General features: G+C 38.3%; 1 protein-coding gene across 5 annotated transcripts in view; it reads right to left on the reverse strand.

The window, feature by feature from the left end:
* Nucleotides 1-8,415, reverse strand: part of NLGN1 (neuroligin 1) — a gene marked incomplete at both ends in the record, with an annotated part of 294,777 nt that extends 286,362 nt beyond the window's left edge. For 2 of the 5 annotated variants that reach the window (XM_082055428.1, XM_082055427.1), the window contains one exon: nt 7,920-8,412. In XM_082055428.1, coding sequence (XP_081911554.1) covers nt 7,920-8,412 — 493 coding nt within the window. Of the gene's footprint in view, nt 1-7,408; nt 7,469-7,919 lie in introns of all 5 variants that reach the window. The other 3 variants (XM_082055426.1, XM_082055429.1, XM_082055430.1) reach the window with 3 other exon arrangements.
* Nucleotides 8,416-20,735: the final 12,320 nt, after the last annotated feature.

The raw sequence follows: 20,735 nt of genomic DNA on the forward strand, positions 1-20,735 counted from the left end.
AACAGAAAGTAAAGGCAGAAAGGCAATAGAGACAAATCCTTTTACATGAGCTCTGTGAGGTCTTTTCTCAAAATAACTTCACAGGGGTTTTACTGCCAGTTCGTAATGTGGATGAATCACTTCAGATATTTCTGATAAAACAATATTCTAAACTTCAAAATCACTTCCAATTCATTTACAACACCATTTAATTAGTGCTTCTGCAACATGTTACAAGGACGTCATTATCCCCTATAATTGTATAATAATTACAATTTTTAATGAAATAATTGCAAGTACACTAGATGTGTAGATATAATTATGGTAATTACATAAATACCTGATTTTCAGATAATAATTAAAGAAGGTCTTTACAAAAAGAGTGAAATATAACAAATGGAAGCTTTCCAGAAAACAAATACAGATCATAAATGGCTGTCTCTCTCCTATAGATTTTGCCTTTCTAGATTATCTCTATATCCACTATAGATATGATTTTCCACACATTATAAAATAAGGATAAAAATATTTAAACTAATATTAGATCACATCAAGAGACCTCAGTAGTTTGCCTCTGCAGGGCCCGATCCAAAACCACTGACATTAACATAGCTCGAACCTAATAATCTTATGATACCTCAGCATCTCACAAGACACTAAATTGTAAATGACCATTGAGAGAAGGAAGATGTGAATAGCACCCAAAACAGCACAGAAACTGTTCTCTGATTCCTCTGCAACATAAAGGGGCAGATCCTGGAGAGCCATAAAATGCTCGGGAAAAGGTCCACGTGCAGAGGAGTCCCTGACAGCTGCCGAGGGACTGCGAGCCTTCCTTCAGGGCACTGCACTCCAGCACAGCTGCTGCTAAAGCTTCCCAGTCATTCCGGCTATGATCTTCTCCCAGAATGTGTCTTTTTTGGTAAAATCTGCTGGCTATACCCCTGCTAACACAGAAACCCTGCAGAAGATTTATTCTCTCTGCACTCCCCTTGATGGACAGACCTTTACGAGGCAATGGTATTTCAATACAGGAACTTCTTCCAGAGCTTTATCAGCTAAAGAACCAGAAATTCTTCAGCCAGGTAATTTTCCTTCTCTTTAAACATATTCCTAAGACTAAACTGACTATGCATTTACTGCTCTATTAGTATGAATAGGAAAGGCAAAAGCCGCTCTCAATAAAAAGCATACAGAAAAGTCTAACGGGGCAGATTCTGATTACTGCTCTGATAGCATAAAGGGATATTAAAAGAACTCTCACAGCAGAGGAATTAGCAACGTGATTTACTGTTACTGCTGAAATGTCTCAAAACACTGGAAAAAAAACTCTGGAAGGGAAAATCAGCTGCAGCACCTGCAATATGCCCTTTCCATGTGTCTTGCAACGTCTGTGTTCACCTAGAGCATCCCTGAGGTGCTCTGAGTCTGGGCAGAGACCACTCCAGTCCCAGCAACGTGTTAAACATGGCTTAAAGTCAGCTTTGTCCCACTTCCCTTAGCCTTGTATTGTTCAGCACCGCTTCTTTTTAGGATAAATCTTCATTATTACAAGCATGGAAAGTAACATAAGAGATATTAGTATTAAAACAGAAGTAAATGGTTTTATATCCCAAAAACAAATCTCATTTATGTTAAGCTCATTAAAGTAGCTGGGTTCTGAATGCAGAGTATAGTTAATAATACTATACATTTCAAAGTAGAGAAGACATGTAAGTTTGACAACATAAAGTAAGAATGAAGAGGGCTAAAGAATAAAGTGAAAAGAATTTGAAAAAAAAAAACCCTGAAATTATACTGGAGCAATATTCAAGTTACAAGCAGATTATTAACATTATAATTGAGATGATCCTTAAGAATGGTTTGGCACATGTAAGCATAATGTTTCAAGCTTAAAAAAAACCCACAAAGAATACTAAAAATATTTTTATCCATGTGTATGATAAGGAAACAAATTAAGAGCATGAACACAGAGAAGAGCAAAGGAATAATAATACAATAGCAGGAAAATATGACCAAAAAATGGCAAGCAGAAAATAATGGTTACCCTAAAGGCATTTTAGTTAGTCAAATGTTCCTCCTGAAAATATACAAACATACTTAAGTGGCTATTTTTTATAATATTTGGCCATTCTAGCTTTAAAGAATAAATTAGAAACCAGCAGATTGAAAGGACCACCATCTCACAGTTGCTTACTGAGTACAACTGGTCCAAACCAAGAAAGGCCAGGGGAAGGACAAACCAGTTTATCTTAGTATTATCAGGGTAACAGTACTATTTTAGAGCCTGTGTGTGGGAGGATGTAAAAAATGAAAAGCAAGCAGTAAAATAATAGACAAGAAATGGAATTAGATGGGAATTTAAGACCTGTTAGAGCTATAAGCACTGTCAAGGTATATGAACAAAGCAATGACAGCATGACTGTGTGGTCAGCAAGAGCTGACCTGAACAACCAGACATTTGCAGAGGATTTTAACTAGTGTTGATGGCATTTAACATGGCCGGAGTCTTAAAATGCAGTCTGCAAAGTCTTCTCTTGTCAAGCATTGTCTCATCCAGAAAGGGGAACGTAGAAACTACATCAGAGTTTAAGCATTTTATATTATTTCAAATATGACGTAAACCTATCGCACGTCTTTGAAAAATGCTGCTAGCTGACACTAGCAGCTCTAGATTGTGAAGGGATGAAAAGGTCTGTACAAGACAATGTTTGCTTCATTATCTTCTTCCATTTATTACTAGTACAATAGGAAATGCTGCAGTGGTATCTGAGGAAAGAAAAACAGGAATACAGCGCTCCAAAAAGCAACAGATAAACAGAACAATCTTAGTGTCTTTGTGCATAGCACTGGAGGTCAGGATTATGGACCACGTTTGTGCCCACTGATACCGCAGGGATGAATTTTGACCTAACGAGGCCAAAATGGGGATGAGGGCTCTTCAGCCAGGAGCCAGCAAGGGTGAATGGGGCAAAACTTGAAATGCGTGAAGGCAACCACTGACACCAATATACTACAGGCAAATAACTCATTATGAATTCAAAGTGGCCTAATGAAGACATACACCCACTTTTTTGTGGGCTTTGGAACTCATTCTCAAGTCACCATGAGCCCTGGGAATGGTCTGCAAAAGCATTTTCTTAGCCCACTGGCAATGCAATGTATTTTGACATAGCTGAAGCTACAGCGATGGAGACTCACAACTTAGATTTCATATTTTTCATTTATATGGCCATGGAGAAAGAGTATTTCAATCAGTTTTGACAATATACCGTCTACGAGTCCATTAATTTGATGTCATTTTCTACATCACGTATTTAGAAAAAAAAAATCTGCTAATCAATTGACAAATTTTGCCAACAGAAACATATTTTAACAGGTCTCAGACTGTTCTTTTCTGACTGATTTCAGAGTTGAAGCAGGTATACAGAAAGAAGATAATTAAATTACATCCATAGGAACTGCACATGTTGCATTAATTCCTTTTTTCCAAAATTTGTTGATAAGTAACAAGATAGTTAAATGGAATGTTGGAAGAACCACCCAACAGAAACACATGGCAACAGGACAAACGTGGGTCTTTTCATTTCTACTTAGATTTGTAAATAATATTTCATATTGCTAAGCTTCAAAGTCTTGAAGTTGTCATTGCCATTTATGAATCACAACTGACATGACATATTCTCTCTTGAAAACAATGAATGATCAAAGCAGGATGAGTTTATAGCACTGTGATTCGTGTTTCATTTCCAGTGATGTATTTGTATGTATATATGTATATATGTTCCTATGCGTCCATAGTAACCACAGGCATAACCCAGAAAGTGTGGTGTTGGGAGCTTTGCTCTGAAAATCAAGTAGCCCATTAGGAGGCATAAATATTAATAGGGCTGTTTAATCCTACACTCTCAAATGAGATAGTTTAGATCACAATTCTTTGCATTTAAAATTTATTCACTGCACCGACTAGAATAAGAAACAGAATCCACATGTGAAGAAGTCAGTGATGCTGGGTGGTCTCTTAGCCACCGATAATTCCTAAACATAAAAGTAAGGATCAAGTGATTTCTTTCCTTATTCTACTCCCAGTTCTCCTACAAATACTAATGTATCCAAAACTGCATGTGCCTAGTTCCATAACACTGAGTATATATCATACTATCTACAAAAACTACACGTCCCCATTTTCACATTCAGGTATCTTCAGGCAATATGAAGGCTTTAGTACAGGTTCATAAGAAAGAGCATACTGTCACCCCAAGTGCAGAGCACACAATACCTGGGGTTTCTTTTAGTGGCCGTATTAGTGATAATTTTCAAATTTTCATCATGTGGTTGTCATTAAAGTAGGAATTTCATGGTGCCAACAGTTGCAATGCAAAGAAATTAGAATATTAAAAAAACACAGGCATGCAGCTAAAGCAGGATGTACAGTTCTCCTAAGAGATAAGTTACCCTGTCATTCTGGATGACAAGTAAAATATTTGTGCTTTGTCAATAAAGGAAAATAGAAACCTGAAATACCAAACAGAGCACAAAACTATTCAGGTATTCTCTAGAAATTATGCAAAAGTTTGTAAGGGAATTCAGAAAACACTACACAATCAACAGTATAATTAATATCAATGAGTAAAATGGTGTTGCCTGCAATATAACCTAAGTTATATTAAAACGTAGAATTATGTTATCTAGCCTCTAAAAAAAATTACAGAAAATTAATTAGATGCCTTTGCACAGATTTTCTAAAACCAGGCCTAGCAAATAGAGAGGTTTCTGCTATTATGCATACGCATAACGCAATTAGTAACCTCTGACATTCACGTACCTGAAGCAAAAGACATGAAAACAGATGATCTTTCTTAAGCTATTGAATCACTAAATTGAAGATGAAGTATACTGAAATATAGGCATCCATATTTAGCAAAAAACATGCTATATTGCCTCATTCCTCTTCACCGGCTCTAACCAATCATTCTGTGGTCTCTGCAATGTGCATATCCAAATCCCACCCACAAGGGGTAACGGTTATAATGCCCATTACAATTTCTAGCCTGACTCATGGATATAATTTGTTCCATTTCTGTATCTTCATCAGGTTACTCTCTGTTCTTCAACATTTTGATTTTTCTCATGTCCCTCATCTGACAATTAAGTCTAGATAGCAATTTATTTATTTAATTCAATCTATTTCCTGTAATAAGAAAGAACCAAACAATATATACAATAGCATACAGTTGTTGGTTCAGTCACTTTGAATTTACGTGTCCATTATTACTTAAAAGGATGAAGTAAAAGTCTGCCTGTGATTTTCATATTTTCTCTTTCCAGGTACTTTCATCACTAAATGTAATGAAATGACTGCAACCTAAATGACTGCTATTTCCAAGCTGCTGTTGCTGCTCAGATGTTGGGACTCTATTGCAACTTTGTTGTACAGCGTGATTCCCTTTACTACTAGGTATGAGGGCAATCCAAGCCAAGGATAATCTTAAATTATATACAGGTGAGTAGAGCATGAGTTACTCAGAGAACAGACATTACTACAGCTACGCCAGCTGCCCAAGCTGAAGGTATTCAGGAGTTCACTGCACCTGTCAACGAGAAAAGGTAGGATTCTGCTCCTTTTTATTGTGCTGTGTGTGCAATGAATTTAACTAGAAAGGTACCTACTGAATTTCAAATAACTCTCCCTTTAGTGTCCTTCAGGCTCACAGGATAATAAACATGACTTTCTCATCTACTGGGTTCTCCTTTTATTTTTGCTATTTTTCTTTTTTTTTTTTTTTTTAAATTCTCTTATAGGAAAAGATGCTTTCTGAGAACAATGATGGAGATCTGCATCTTTATTTATGACTTTGTGAATCAGCATCTGGGTGATAGGAAGTGAAAGTTGCTCAGCTAATTACACACGCTTGATGAACTGCGTAATAACTGCTGCAGCACTGCACATTAATTGAATGCATATAAATGACAGCAGTTATTCTAACTTGAATGATGTGAGAAGAAGTGACGTTGCTCACAGTACCCTGATTATCTTTGTTTCCAACTTTGGGAATCCAGCTTAAACCATTGTATTTTTACAGCATGGAGTAAAAATTCCCTATAAAAAACATTAGATGGTGCCTCAAACTCTGACACTTTAAAAACAAATTGCCTTAAGTTGCTGAAAGTGGATTTAGACATCTTAAAAAGCACACTTTGAACAAACACAATTAACAATTTATAATTAGCATCTAGCTACAACTAACAGTCAGTGGCAGCTGTAAAAGCAAAAACTTTGGAAAATAATGCCACCTTCATTTAGATGTCTAGATATCACCTTAAAAACCTAATACAGAGTTTATAGAGTTGAACTTTGCCCAACTCTATACAATTTCCTGCTATGAAACTTTGCCAAAATTGATTTATTAATATGGATCACAGCTAATAGGCAATCAGGTATATGCACACTACTCTTTGTTTACCGTAAAAAGTATTCTAGATCCAAATGTAGTCCAGTTAGTAAATAACATATTATTTTAAAGAAAACAATAACGAAAAATACTTCAATGTAAAACAAATGTGTAAAGTAATATAAAATTAGTTCTTTATACTAGTGCCAAATTCCTACTTTAAATCAGTACCAAAATGTATCTTCTCCATTGCAGATCAATTGCTTCAGAAATTTGCAAACATTCAAAGAAATCTGCAAATTCTCTCCTACTATCTGACGCGAAAAGGGCACAAGCCAAGTCTCCAAAGCTTCCAAAAGCAGCCTGGTTTCCAAAGTACCATGTCACAATATTTTAACATATCCCTGCACCCTATTAAGAGATGTTTTGCTTTACAAACAGAGCTGTAATCACGTAATAGAGGAAATCAGAGCTCACTTTTCTAAGTGTGTAAACAACAAAATGTGTCACACCTACGTTTCAGGAAAGTTAACACTGTTCCAAGAAAACAGGGTGCATCATGTAGAAAATCAGTGCAGATTTTCAGCCCTGCTTCACTATAATACATGATAGGCATTATGCTGGAATACAGAGCTGTGGAGACACCTCAGCAGCTTCAATGGCAACAGTACCAGGCCCTGGGCACATGAGCTGCCCCCATGCATGCATGTACCACATACGGTATCTATGTACAAGTGACAGACACTCCTCTAAACCACGAGACTGAGACAGAGAAGCTGCCAACAGGATCAGCATGAGATAGTGCAAGAGAGATGATCAGGTGCAACCGAGTTCAGGCTTTACAAATGTTACCTTCCCATCTGCTTTACACGGTCCTCTCTTTAAATACCTTTCTGGCTTCAGTAGGACAAGATAATCCCTAACAGTTCACTTCACAGCATCAGCAAATCAGCCTCTTTCAGCTGTATTATTCTTTCTTCCTTTGCAAGGTTTTGATCTTTCCCCCATTTGGTTTTTTTTGTCCACTTTATACATACCTCCTTTTCTACAAATTTTCTTGCCGGGTTTTCTGGCACATTCCTTGGATATTCTTTTGACTGAAAAATGAATAGAAGACTAGAAAATAACATGGAGCTCCATCACAGACAGTAGGAGCATGCAACACCACTATCTAACTTAAATATGACCTGCTTTATTAGGTGCGGAAGATTCTCAACTTGTGTCTGCACATGCAATGAGTAAGATGTTGATGCATCTTCCCAGAAGTCAGTGGGTGGCAATGAGAATTAGGTACCAACTTTGACCTAAAAATACACGTGCTGTGGGAGAAAAAAAAAATGAGTGTAGACAGAAAGAAAGAAAGAAAGAGAAAATAAGAAAAAAAAACAAGGACAGATGCATACACAGAGAAGCAGCATGCATACATGTAATATGCTGGCGTGCAAACAAAGAAAGCCATGCCTGCTACCAGTACACGTGGATTAATATTGTTAAAACATAGAACAGGAAAATAAAAAGATCTCCCTGTTTTGCCTGCTATTAACTCACCATCCTCGGTTGGGACATAGATATTTAAATAGAGGCAGTCTTCATTCTGATCTTGTACATAGGTGGAAACTACATCCAAGTTATTAGTAAACCACACGGGAAGCATGACTTCAGGCAACCTGCCTTCTATAATGTTCTGGGGACACACTGGAGCAAACTGAGTGGTATTTTTGGTCTCTGACCAGGGAGACGGAGGCTCAGGAGGTTGAAAGCGGCGCTCCCCTGTTGGAGGGGCAGCATACGGAACCCCAAGAAACTGAATAACGGGCCCCAAAATTTCATTATTTAGTTCCTTCTTAATCCCTCTTATCTTGCCAAAGTTGGTGGTCACCACAGGGTTGGTATCATCCAATTTTTGGGAGGACACAGCTGCAGCGTGAAGCAAAAATCCAAGTATACCAAAAGCAAGAGTGGCATTCGATCCCATGTGTAACAGGCGGACTATCGTCGCTCTCCATACACAGTTCAGCCACATGGATCTTGGAAAGGCCATGGTCCCACATTAGTTGTGTAGCTACAAAAAGCGATCTGATTTGTATCCACGGGTGTCAAAACAGGGCGACCAAAGGAAACAGATCAAGTTTCCTAAATAGGTGCCTGTCAGAAAAATCTCAAAAGGCTCTTCACGCGGTAAGTATCTTCCATTGATTTCACACTTATTGAAGCTGCATCTTCACTCAGCACTATTTATCAGACTACATCCTATCGACAATTCTGTTTTCCATAGCAGCAATATGAAGAGAGCAGCCATTTACTGCAGAATCCCCTCTTATAAATCAAATCCAGTTAGCCGCAGGTCTATATCCTGGAGAAAATGAAAATAAATCATTAGTATGAAAGAGCTAATATGAGCAGAGTGATAACTAGATGTTGCACAAGTTATTTACATACATTAATAGTTGCTAGAGTCATGTAAGTAAAATTGCAGTAGTTTATGAGTCCGTGAAATGGCGGGTGAAACACTGATTACTGGATTATCTATAATGTCACCTGTTGCATTTATAAAGATTACTCGGAAGAAACAGGACTCACAGAAAATACACATTTAAAATTCACCTTTTTAAGACTAAGCAATTTGCTGCCAGGCTACATTACTTAAGTTTTTATGTTAATACTCTATTTAACTTAATCAGCTCATAATCAATTTTTACCTTGTTTGCACAAGTTGATTTATCAAAATAAAAATATTTTTTTCTTAAAGCAGAAGATAGTGAAATAAAGATAGACAGGCATACTGAAGACTCAAATGCATTTTATTGCATTAAAAGCAGATTATAATACATACAAACATTTTTTTGTTCAATGTAAAATACAACTTCTGATCAAAACATTGAGGCAACTGCAATATATTTGGGAAGATAACATGAATTTCTGTGCTTATTCATAATAACCTGAATTACCATACTTTATATAGTTTTCTTATTCCACAAGTTCCTGATAGCTGATGAAGAACACCTACAGAGTGAAATGTTCACATCAACAAAGGACCAAATTCTGCTCGCACTGAAGTGAATGGCAGACTCTGAATTTGCACAGAAATATAACTGGGCCCCAGTGGGTTATTTGCAAAACAGATTTGGAAAAGGATATGGACAGACAGTTTAGGGATGGAGCTGTATATCATAACTTCTATTTCACAGCAATCCTGAATTCCTTATGAACTACTGACTTCACTGAAAAATGAAAATGCATGACGAATGCGCTCAATCCCTACCATCCTTAATTTATAACATAAACAATAAACATTCCCATAGGACAAAAGAAATCTTATCTTTCATATACCAACATGCTGACTGAACAATATCCTAGAAAAATAATCAGTTAAGATCAGAGACTGTATAATCTCAAATACCAGGTTCTATTTTCAACTGCTTTAGCTCAGAGGTTGTCACACAAGGCTGTGTTCCAACACTTCTGAAAATTGTTCAAGGCATATCATTATATCTTCCAGATTCATGTTAAACATATTTCCAACATGACTTACAATATCCTATTATTTAAGATGCAGTGTTATACACAACATAGCAGTGTAATCTTGCGCTCCCTATTAAGCAGCGTGTAATGCACAAGAAATGTGTTTTGCTTTGTAAAGGAAACATTTTAAACCACCTGCTTTTGAGACAGCATTGGCAGCTTTAATGAGAATTGTTTTTTTTTATCATGTCTATACACATTGTAGAGAGAATTCAAAAGAACGGCTTGTCTAATAGTCAGACTACCCTGCAGTTTGGGTTATTAAAAAGGAGATTGTAAAAGCTATATAGGACAGCAGGAGATTTGGTTCATGTCTAGTGTTCCTTTAGCTCTGAACAATCTATCTCAGGAGGCAATAAGGAGATAGATGAAGCTTTTCCACAATTTTCTCTCTCCCTTTCTCTCTGCTAATTCTAACACCTTCACTGTGAAACTGCATTAACAAACAGGCTTATATCCTTCATTCCCCAGCTTCAAATTCTCAGCATTTGCTGGAAACACACCAATTTAGCTGCAGAAAAGAATTCCCCAAACTTGATGTACGTGTTTGCATTTGGTTTAATAAACTTACACAGAATGGCATGCAGACAATTGCCTCTTGGAAGACTTGCTTTGTTGCGCTTCAGATTTTAAAGGCAGGAGTATATTACTTGAGAAATAGTAAAGAAAGAGTACATAGACAGGTGTCAGAGCAGAAGGCACCTAGTACAATTTTGCTCTTCTGAGATGATGTACAGTAGGTCATGGCAAAGCAGAAGCTTATTCCTGAGTGGTTTTCAAAAACCTCCACAAATTTAAACCTTTTCCACTAGGTCTTAAAATCCACATCTGTTTGTTTTATTTTGTTTCATTTTCCTGACAGGAGTGGAAAAATACACTCTCTCTTCTTTCTCAAACTTTAACTAGTAAATAGCAGGAACCTAATCTCAGTGGCACTCCTGCTTATTTACATAGTCTGGGGAAGGTCCGAGGACAAACCAAATAAAACACAGCTGCACCAAACAATAACATCCTTCTTCATTTCAAGCTGCTGAGCTGGTTCAATGTGGAAAATTACCAAGATGCTACTAATAATTCATTTAGAACTTTCACTCTAAACTCTTAGACGTGTTTTCAGATCTAAGACAAATTTTGAATGCATTTTTGATACCTAAAATAGTAAATTCAATATAAACGTAAATTCGAAGCAAATCCTAGAGCTGGGCTATAGTTTTAAGCCTGTCCATCAGCTGTTTTGCCATTGCAGTGAACGGCTCTGCTGTGACCTGAAGTTCTGGTTGCCTCCCATGGACAAAGTTTTATGCTAAGACAGAGACAGGAGGCTAAAAAGGTAAGAATATAACTCAATGCTGTGTTTGTGTATTCTTAATTGATTAACTATTGGGTTGTAGTTAGCTTCAGTGAATAGATTTATAGGTTATACAGGACATTAAATTGTATAGCACCTGCAGAACTGGAATCAACAGGTTTTCGTTGTATTTGTAACTTGAATTTTGGAATTGCTGTTTTTCCAAAAATCATTCTTTTAAAATGGCTAAGTAACAGTTTGGGTTTGAGACTGAGAGATCAAACATTCAAGCCTGTCACTGGCTGCCCTGAAGCTATAACACTAAGACCACAATTTCACTCAAATAAAGGGACTGAGATTACTCAAATCTTTTTTGAGTCTTTTATACCAAAATTTTCTTTCCAGCAATAGGTGGAAAGGCAAGCAGGGAAGCCATCCTGGAGCACGTCTTAATGTTGAGAGTCAACGTGGGACACAATTTTCCTTATTCCTCCAGCAAGTGATCTGTGTAGGACTTGCCCTTGGTAGCTGGACTTGACTGAACAGGCATCAGTGGGACAAAAGACAAGCAAAAACAGGAGCAGCAATGGTCAGGGAGATAGGTAGGAGAATAAACTAAAGAGTAATGATTATAAATGTGGAGCAAACTTCAGCACTAAAATATTGTGGATCTGAGGAAGAGAAACATTTTCAGGTTTTATGATTGTCTAGATATGAGGATCACAATTGTTCCCTGTGGTAACACAAATGAATTCTACTGTAAAAGGTATTTGATAAGGTCTTTCATGGTCTTTGGAACAGTCTATACTATATAGAGGTTTTTTCTATCATCTATTATTTTATTATCTTCCTTTCTGAATTTAAATTACTCTGTATCTCAGATTCTGAAATACTTCAGAGAGGCGTTCAGTATTCCGAGGAGTGAACAATCCAAGATAACTTCAGTGCATCTTTGCATTTCCAATGACACAGGGCATCCCACAACAGGTCATATCTGCTGCAAACTGCAGCAGCTAAACTCGTCTTTGTTATTCATGCACAGAGCTTCAAATCTTAAGGGATGTCTTGAACTGTATCACCCGTCAATAGTTCCAATGGATTAATAAAACCTTTGGTGGCACCCAAGGCTTCTGGTCATATACCAGGTTCAGCACACGTAAAAGCATAGTTATGATATCTTTACATTACCATCTGGGATTCTTTTTAGCTGAAGATGTACTCTGTGATTTGATATTCTATTTAAAAATTCCTTTCCACCTTAATTTTGCTGGTAAATCCCAACTGCACAAGTATTCATAGGAAGTGATTGTAAGCATTTTGAAGACCACACAATGTTGCTTCATTTCAAAACACAAATGCTATTTTGCAGAACCAACTACATTTGCATCCACTTTTACTTACAACAGTCTCTGCTTAGAACTAAGAGCCCTAAGATGTTTTACGTCTCTAAAAAGAAATCCGTTCCTAAAATACGCTACAATGCCAAACACGAATGCAGCCTGTGGAACAGAAACCATTAATGGAAAGGCTCTGACCCAGGGTGAGCACTGCATCGGTGTGACACACCAATTGTAAACATGATCAGACAAATCCTCAAGAGATGCCTCACAGAACTTCCCATCTCCTCTTTCACATTTCAGGTTAGCAAAGGGAAGCGTTGTGTCAAATACGGCATATTTTCTCCCTCTGTACTAAGTAAAGATTTTGAAACACGACCTGCTTTGGGGTATTTCCATAAACACTCGGTGAAGGGAAGGGATTTACCTGTATTTAATTCAAGAAATTAACTACATGCATTAAAACAAACAAACAAACAAACAAAAACAAACAAAAAAAACCACAGATGGATGAAATTATAATAGAGAAGTCTGCAATCCTGAATACAGACCCCTAAGAAGGGTCCAGCTCCGGGGGGTTCAGTACCCCTCCACCTGAGAGCAGCCACAGCTCTGGAAGCTCCAGAAAGCAGCTACAAATTCAACACTATTGAAATGCAAAAGCTTTGCTGAGATCGCCAACAAAGGTATGAACAAGACATTATTCTGATGGGGTCACAGTCCCACCCCACATTAATATGAGATTACAAGTGTTGCGCTACATGGGTAAGGATTTCCAGATGCTACAAGCTGTGTAAATATATCATTCCCAGATCAGAGAGTTCCTCAGTGCCATTCTCACATTTACCTCTATTTGATATTATATTTTGTACACAAACCCTTAGAACCAAATTAGTAAAAAATACAATATTTAAATACAGTATTCAACGCAGTATAGCGCAAATTAGTGGAAGCTGAACTAAACTGAGTAGATACTACAAAATTCATTTAAGCTGTCATGCATTTTTCAGCTTCACTATATTTTTGTTCTTTCCCATTAGTGGGAATATTCACTAATGCTAACTCATTATTAATTAGTATATTCATGATCAAAAGATCCCTTTAAATAATTTCCGCAACCTAGTTTGCCAAAATAGGAAGACTTCTGATCATGATTTTCTATTAAGCTGTTTTTGAATTAGACAAATTAAACCTATGAGAAGAAGAGGGTCACTTAAGTCTTATTATCTTCCATTTACTCCTATCAATAAATCATTTTCTTAAAATAGTTCTACTTCTTAGCTGAAGTAATTGTTTATATTACCAGAAGTTGGCTACAATTTTTTAATGTGGACTATAGCTGTCTGACATTTTGCACAGTAAGTAGGTAACGAAATCGTGATTTTACCCATAACAGAAAGAATGGGTAACTCTGTCGCTTATGTGTAAAGTTTTAGACAGCTAAGTAATACAGATTTAAATTAAAAATGACAGATGCACTGGCTTGGAATATAATGGGCACTGAAGTGAACTTTTATTCCTTTTAGCAGCTTACGGTTAACTCTTAAATGGACCACATATTATACTCACTTTTGAGTACTGTAACTATTCAGCTAAATGATCAGATGGTTATTCCTTTGATGGCAGTCGTGTGCTTCAGGACATGAAGATTTTTTGACCTACTGTAGAAATTCAGCTGAACTCGTGTTAATCAGAGGTCATACCGGGGGGAAAAAAAAATCCCAGCTGTTTCTCATTTGAGATCTTCAGTATTGAAATCTGCATATTGTATAACATAAAGTCAAGGGGATTTAACTTGCTTTGATTAACACTTTGTAAAACATTCACATGCTTCCCCATCTGATCCCTCTAATAGAGTATACTAGAACCCACCCAAAGGCCCCTGAAACTGTGTTCTTTTATTGTCTCTTGCAAGTGAAAAATTAAGCTATAGAATTAGTGACAAAGTTCATTACCTGATATATGTTTGTGTCTAACCCTTGGTTCACTGAGGTTAACCATGAGAAAAGTAAATTGGATTTTGTTCTCTACCTATAATATAATTATACTATCAACAATAATACTATCTTTAATGCTAGCTCATCACCTAAGGCAAGCTTTCATATAGGATTCACCAGAAAGATACCACTTATTTGTTTTCCTATTTTTGGGACATTAGAAAATCAAGGTAAGAAAAGCTAAAATACAGTTATTACCATCTCTTGAGAAAGGACTCTGAAAACAAGGATGCTTGAATGAACTCAGATTTGTCTATGAATTGTTTTTCTATCTGGATACCATACAATAACAGTTCCAAAGCATACAAAACTCTTGTTGTAGAGTTAGATCAATAACTAGCTCTTCAACAAGATGAACTTAAAAAAACCCAACCAACCAAACTTCCTTGTGGCACAAAAAAAAAAGAGCACATACGTTTCTTACTTGATCAGATTCTGGTCTCAATTCCATCAAGCTAATTGAGATCAAATTCCAACTCATCCTAAAATCTACAGGCATATAAATATAATTTGTTAATCACAAACCTGACATCTCTAACTCAACTTTGGAAGTGCTCTTGAATGGTGTTACTATGCTTTCCAGAACTGTAGAGTGCACACTACATTTCAAGTGCAATATTGGCATTATAGGGATCTATCAACTTGAGAGTCCATTTCCTGTGATGTAGCATTCTGTACATCTGTGACTTTACTTGTATTTGTTCCAAAATGAATTTCATGCATAACTTGTTTTTCTTAATTAAACTTCCTTTAGCAGTTTTTAATACGTGCATTATTAAAACTCATTAGTCCCATTCATGCTTGCCTGTCATCTTTGGCTTCGCATTCATGTATCAAAGAGCTCTGTTGCTTTATATAGGAAGCAAATTAAATAATAAATATGAGAACTTGAACGTTTTATGAGTGTCAGTATGAGAAAGTGGCTGCAAGGCCCATAAGGTTTCACACAAAAAAAGCGTTACAGCTAAAGCTAACATGCTGACACATCTCTGATCTATAAAGTCTGCAGTAATGGTAGCAGTAAAGTGTTGTGCCATAGACAAGGAATTTCTCTCTCACATGAAATAGAAATAGGATAGAGCACAGACTATATTTACTGTTGTAAAAAAATTTCAAATAAAATTTCCCAAAAGCTTAGAATATAACACCATTAAACGTCTATAAAGATTTACTCTTTCCATCTGACTTCATGTGTAGCTCCTATTATTCAGCTCCTTGTCCTTCTTTCAATTTCTACGGCTACCTGTGAGAAAGATACTTATTTAAGTCATAGCAACCAGTCTCAGGTCTCCCTGTGGTCATGTCCTGGTCATGCTGACCATGACTCCAGTGACAGAAGTGTTTCCTAACCCAGGAGCGGGGTCTCACGGTGACTATTTCAGGGCCCAGGTCTGCAAAGAAATAACCCATCTTTGTGAAACCAGTTGAAGCAACAAAAGCTCAATCCCACAATGCCCACTTTAACACAGGCTTGAGGATGTCAAAATATTCAGTATGACTATGTAGTAAGGTTTTTCTAAATAAGTTGTCATTTTCTCCTCATGAATATTTCTAACACTGTGTGCCTACATAACACTTTACTGCTTTTAAGTACTTTTTTGGAAGCTGGGGGACGGGGTTGGGAAGGCAGAAGTTAAAGAATGATTTTCAGTTCAGATTTTGAACTTAAAAGCTTCAAACAAGATGGAATTAAATAAAAGTATAAAATACAACAGAAATCTATTCCCCTCATTAAGTTCCCAGAACCAGTTCAACAAGTGGGCTAACAGCATCTCTAGGCAGGATGTGATTGAGGAGATTTAGAAAACGTATTTTTAAATTGCCATTTAAGTTCCCTGCTTGGTTAAAGGAATATGAGTCACTTGAAATATAATATTTGTAAAGTGTCCTTGATCACTTCTATGATTTTACAGTCACGTGTGGCTAATTTCCAAGCATTACATTCTCCCTTAATATGGTGCAAAAGACCTAACCAAGCATCAACGGAAAGTAACAGACTACTCAAAGGCAGCACTAAAACTGATTATGCAGAAAATACTACAAGGACAAACCAGAAGAATTCAATGAATGGGGGAAAGGGAACTCCAATTGCTTTTCTTTAAATATCTTAATCTTTTATTTGCCTACAGCAATGGGAAAAACATTTTATACTGATGTTTGTGGCCCAGATCTTCACATGGCTTGATTGCTATAAGGTTATTAACAGTAGACACTGTGCCCAATGTTTTCACAGAGATGGTGTCCCTTTAAATCACCCTTTTAACAAAAACTGGGATGGTGGAGTTGGTGCACAGAAAAACCTGAACATGGTACTAAGTAGCCACCTAGTAACTTTTTGTCCCTTGATAATAAACAGCACATCATTAACTAGAAATTAATAATTATGAAAACAAAGTCTGTTGGAACACATGTGTAGTCTTCAGAGGCAGGTGGAAACATGAAGCTGAGTCACCAAGTAGTCAACACAATTTCCCCTTGTAATTGTGATAATTAAATAGTCACTCTGTGGAATGTAATGTCATCATTTGTCATTAAAACTACAGGATGTGCTACCAATATGCAATACGTGATGAAGTTTCCCTATCAACTTCTTTATTTTGCATCCCCTAACTCATCCCTCCCTCCCACACCAACTCTTCTGCAATGACCAGGTAACAGAGCAGGCATCCCTCTCTGCATGCAGACATTCCTTCATCATGCAGAGCTCAGAAACAGGCTACAGTAATGGAAATATGCTTTTATAACAGCTTTTATCCATCAGTTAAGTCTATTTCTTATCATTACCTGTTAGACTTACCATGGATGGGTATCTGGGACTAATCTGAATATTATATTGTTTACTGGATCAGCTTGATTACTGCCCATCCTTTGTTAAAAGAAATCCAAAAAGGTTTCTACTGTATCTCTAGCAAAATGTTGTCTTTTCATTGTTTGCTTTCAAAGAATGTCTGGCTCTTTTTGCCCTTCGTTTTCACTGTTTAATTTTTAAATAGTTTCTTTTTCATGTAATTAAAAAAACATAATAAATATGACATCAAACAAATAATTCAAAGCCAGCCAAGGATCTGTAATACAGTTCCACATCTCTATTAGAATGGAACGTGTATTTGCTTTTAATAAAGACAGGCAAGCCAATCCATTATGAACTGAGACCATCTCTAAGCCTCTGCTTTCTTCTCTTTTCCCCAGACTCCATTTGAACAATTAGAGTGGTTTATGCTTCTGTGTATGCCAGTGGATATTAAATATGCAAACTGATAAAAAAATAAAACTACCACCATTAACATGTTCAAATCCTCTTTTCATTTGCAAATCAATTTCTCTGCCTATAGCTCTGTCCCAGTCTTTAAATAACCCTCCTCAGCAGACTGCTCCACCTCCAGCCAAATAATCCAGAGCAAACCCACTTTGTTAAGGATGGTCAAGTATCAACAGCTGGGATATTATCTTCTTACCCTACCATAGAAAATGAGGCAGGATAACCAAAGCTGTATCAGGATGACAGTTCTTCTCCTTGCTTCTACACAACTTATTGCCTTAAGCACCCTGAACACTCTCTGATGGCTTTTGTTGCTACTTCGGTTACTCACAAAACAGAGGCGCTCAGCCAAATCCTGCTTCCCAGCACACTTAGCATTATTATCCTCAATCTCATTTTTCTTCCCACAGTCTGCATATGATTCACATGAAATATACAGAATAAATGGGAGATCTTTACATGTATCTAAGGGCCCCCTAATTGTTCACTGCAAAACTGCTTTTGCAACATTACTGCAGTCTGGAGCTGTAGTCTGAGAAAACTGGTATCATTTATCAAAAGTAACTAAGAAGCAGTCATCTTCAAAAAAAAAGGGGGGGGGGGAAGAAAATATAAAAAACCCCTTCCAAACATGGCTACTTAGCTTTTGGCGTCCAATCTGCAAATCTAATTTCAAAGACGCAAAAGTGGGCTATGTGTTACAGCTGTTGAGCCCACACAAGTCTCAGTGCAGTCAATGGGAATCAGTATCTTTAAAAATCAGAGCCCTGAATAATGTGGTCTATTTTAAAATGTTCATTTATATCATACATGAGCCTTACGTTTGTCAGGTGCCTTTAATAAAGTACATGCAATTTCATAACTATCCTTTGCTTCAATTAAGCACCCCCCCCCCCCCAAAAAAAAAAAAAAAAGTAACAGAAAAGGTCCCAAAGCTCAGTGTTGTTTTTTCATCCATAACAATGGTCTGTAGATGCATCAAAAATGCTGCTACTGTAAAAAACAAACCAACCAAAAAACAATCTAGGTCTTAAGGGAGCACAAAAAAGTTATATTGAGCATTATCACAAATACATGGTTTCAGATACGAATTATCTCTGTGAATTTACCGGTACAGTCTGGTCCCACTAAAGCTCTGGGAAAATGCAAATATTACCACAGAGGAAGGCAGTACTGGAAAAAATATTTCCTAAAACAATTTCTTACACTTATGCTGGAAAAAAAATTCTGCTTCATTTCAAATTCACTGAACATCTAAACGTGCTAAAACCATTCACTTTGATATTTATAGCTTCTATAAGATGTATTTCCATTTTATACTAGGGGGTTTTTAATGCCATAGTTGTTAGAGCTAAAACCAACTGGCCTTCCAGAAAGCAAACCCAGTGTCAAACTAAAATGATATTCCTTAAAAAGGTCAGCAAATTTACAGAGGAAAATAGCTTGTCCAGATTGTGGCACCTGCAGCACCAAGAACGCAACACTTTAATCAAGCTCTGTTTTGTTTTATTTAAACAATTATTTTAATGTAATTGCTCTAGAACCATATGCATCCCTAAAATGATTCGAGATAATACCATCTCTCCTGATTCCAAGGTAACTTTCTGGCTTTAATTATAAGTCAATTAATATTAAGTAATTTGACTGATTAATTTTAATTAAACCTGCTGAAAATTGATTTTCCTTCACCAAGTAAAGATGAAGCTCCGGTGCGATCGTCAGGAAAAGGAGGGGGGGCGGGGGGGGGCAAGAAAAACCAGTACTTGACACTCAAGCGAGAAGATGTCTGAAAAAGGGGGGAAAAAAAAAATCCCTCCCTCCATCAGGCATGGCAGCCTGGCCAGAGACCCGGCACCGTGCGGAGGCACCGTGCGGAGGCACCGGCCGCGCAGCCCGGGGCTGGGGGCGCCCAGAGCCGCGCCGGGCCCGGCCTGCCCGGGGGAAGCGAGGGGGAAAGTTCGCTCGGGCGGCGGCGGGGGCAGGAGCCGGCGGGGGGACCGCGCCTGTGGCAGATGCGGTGTGTGCGGGGTGTGTGTGTGTAAATCTCCCTGCAAATACCCTCCACTCCTCCCCTTCCCACCCCCCAGCAGCGGTTCCTGCCGTCGCGCAGCTCCCCCGAGGCACCGCTCGGGCTCCCCCCGCCGCAACCGCGCAGCCCCGCACCCCGGGCCAGTTGCAGCCGCTTAAATGCCATCTCCCTGCCCGCGGACACACACACAAACGCGCACACACGGCTCGCAAACCGGCGCTGCAAAGCCTCCCCCCCGGCTCAGCCCCGCAGCCGCCCTGCCCTTCCCGGGGCCGGGGGTGCTGAGCCCGGCCCGGCCGCCCCCCTCCATCCCGGCTGGGGCTCGCCCCGCACGCCGAGAGCATCAAAGTATTTACCAGTTCACGGCCGCTTTTCTGCAATCGCAGCTGAAACTGTAATTCACTGGCTTCGCCTCCTCCGGCTCTCTCCCAGCCGCTGTGAGCTGGAGGTTTCTCAGTCGTGCCCCGGACACTTCCGAATTATATCGATTTTTATATATTTTTCTCCCCTTTCCTCTGATCGGGGCGAGAGGAGGGGGGGCTGGAAAACCCCATCCGGAATTCAGCCTCATCCGTGCCGAGCCACCTCCATTTAAATCCGACCATCAGGCAAGCAATAGAAATGATCAAACGCTACTTCTCTCCGTCTGCAAGTAGATAATCCTACTAATCCAATAGATCTCCCCCGATCCGAAATTGCCCTCCAGACGAATCCCTTGCGCTTGATGTCCGGCGGGTGATCTCGGAGACGCGACGGTGCCCCGAGGGGTGCGTGTGTGTGTGCGAGTGTGCGGTGCTGGGGGGCTTGGGAAGCGGGGGGTGTTAATCTTTTTTGGCTCCTGGATGCACGGCTCGCTAAAACCGCCGAGAACCCTGCTTTTTCCCTCTATTACACGTTTCCACTCCAAATTGCTGCTGGATGAAAAATGGTAC

The sequence above is a fragment of the Streptopelia decaocto genome, assembly GCF_964273445.1.
Source record: "Streptopelia decaocto genome assembly, chromosome: 6".
Classification (NCBI taxonomy): domain Eukaryota; kingdom Metazoa; phylum Chordata; class Aves; order Columbiformes; family Columbidae; genus Streptopelia; species Streptopelia decaocto.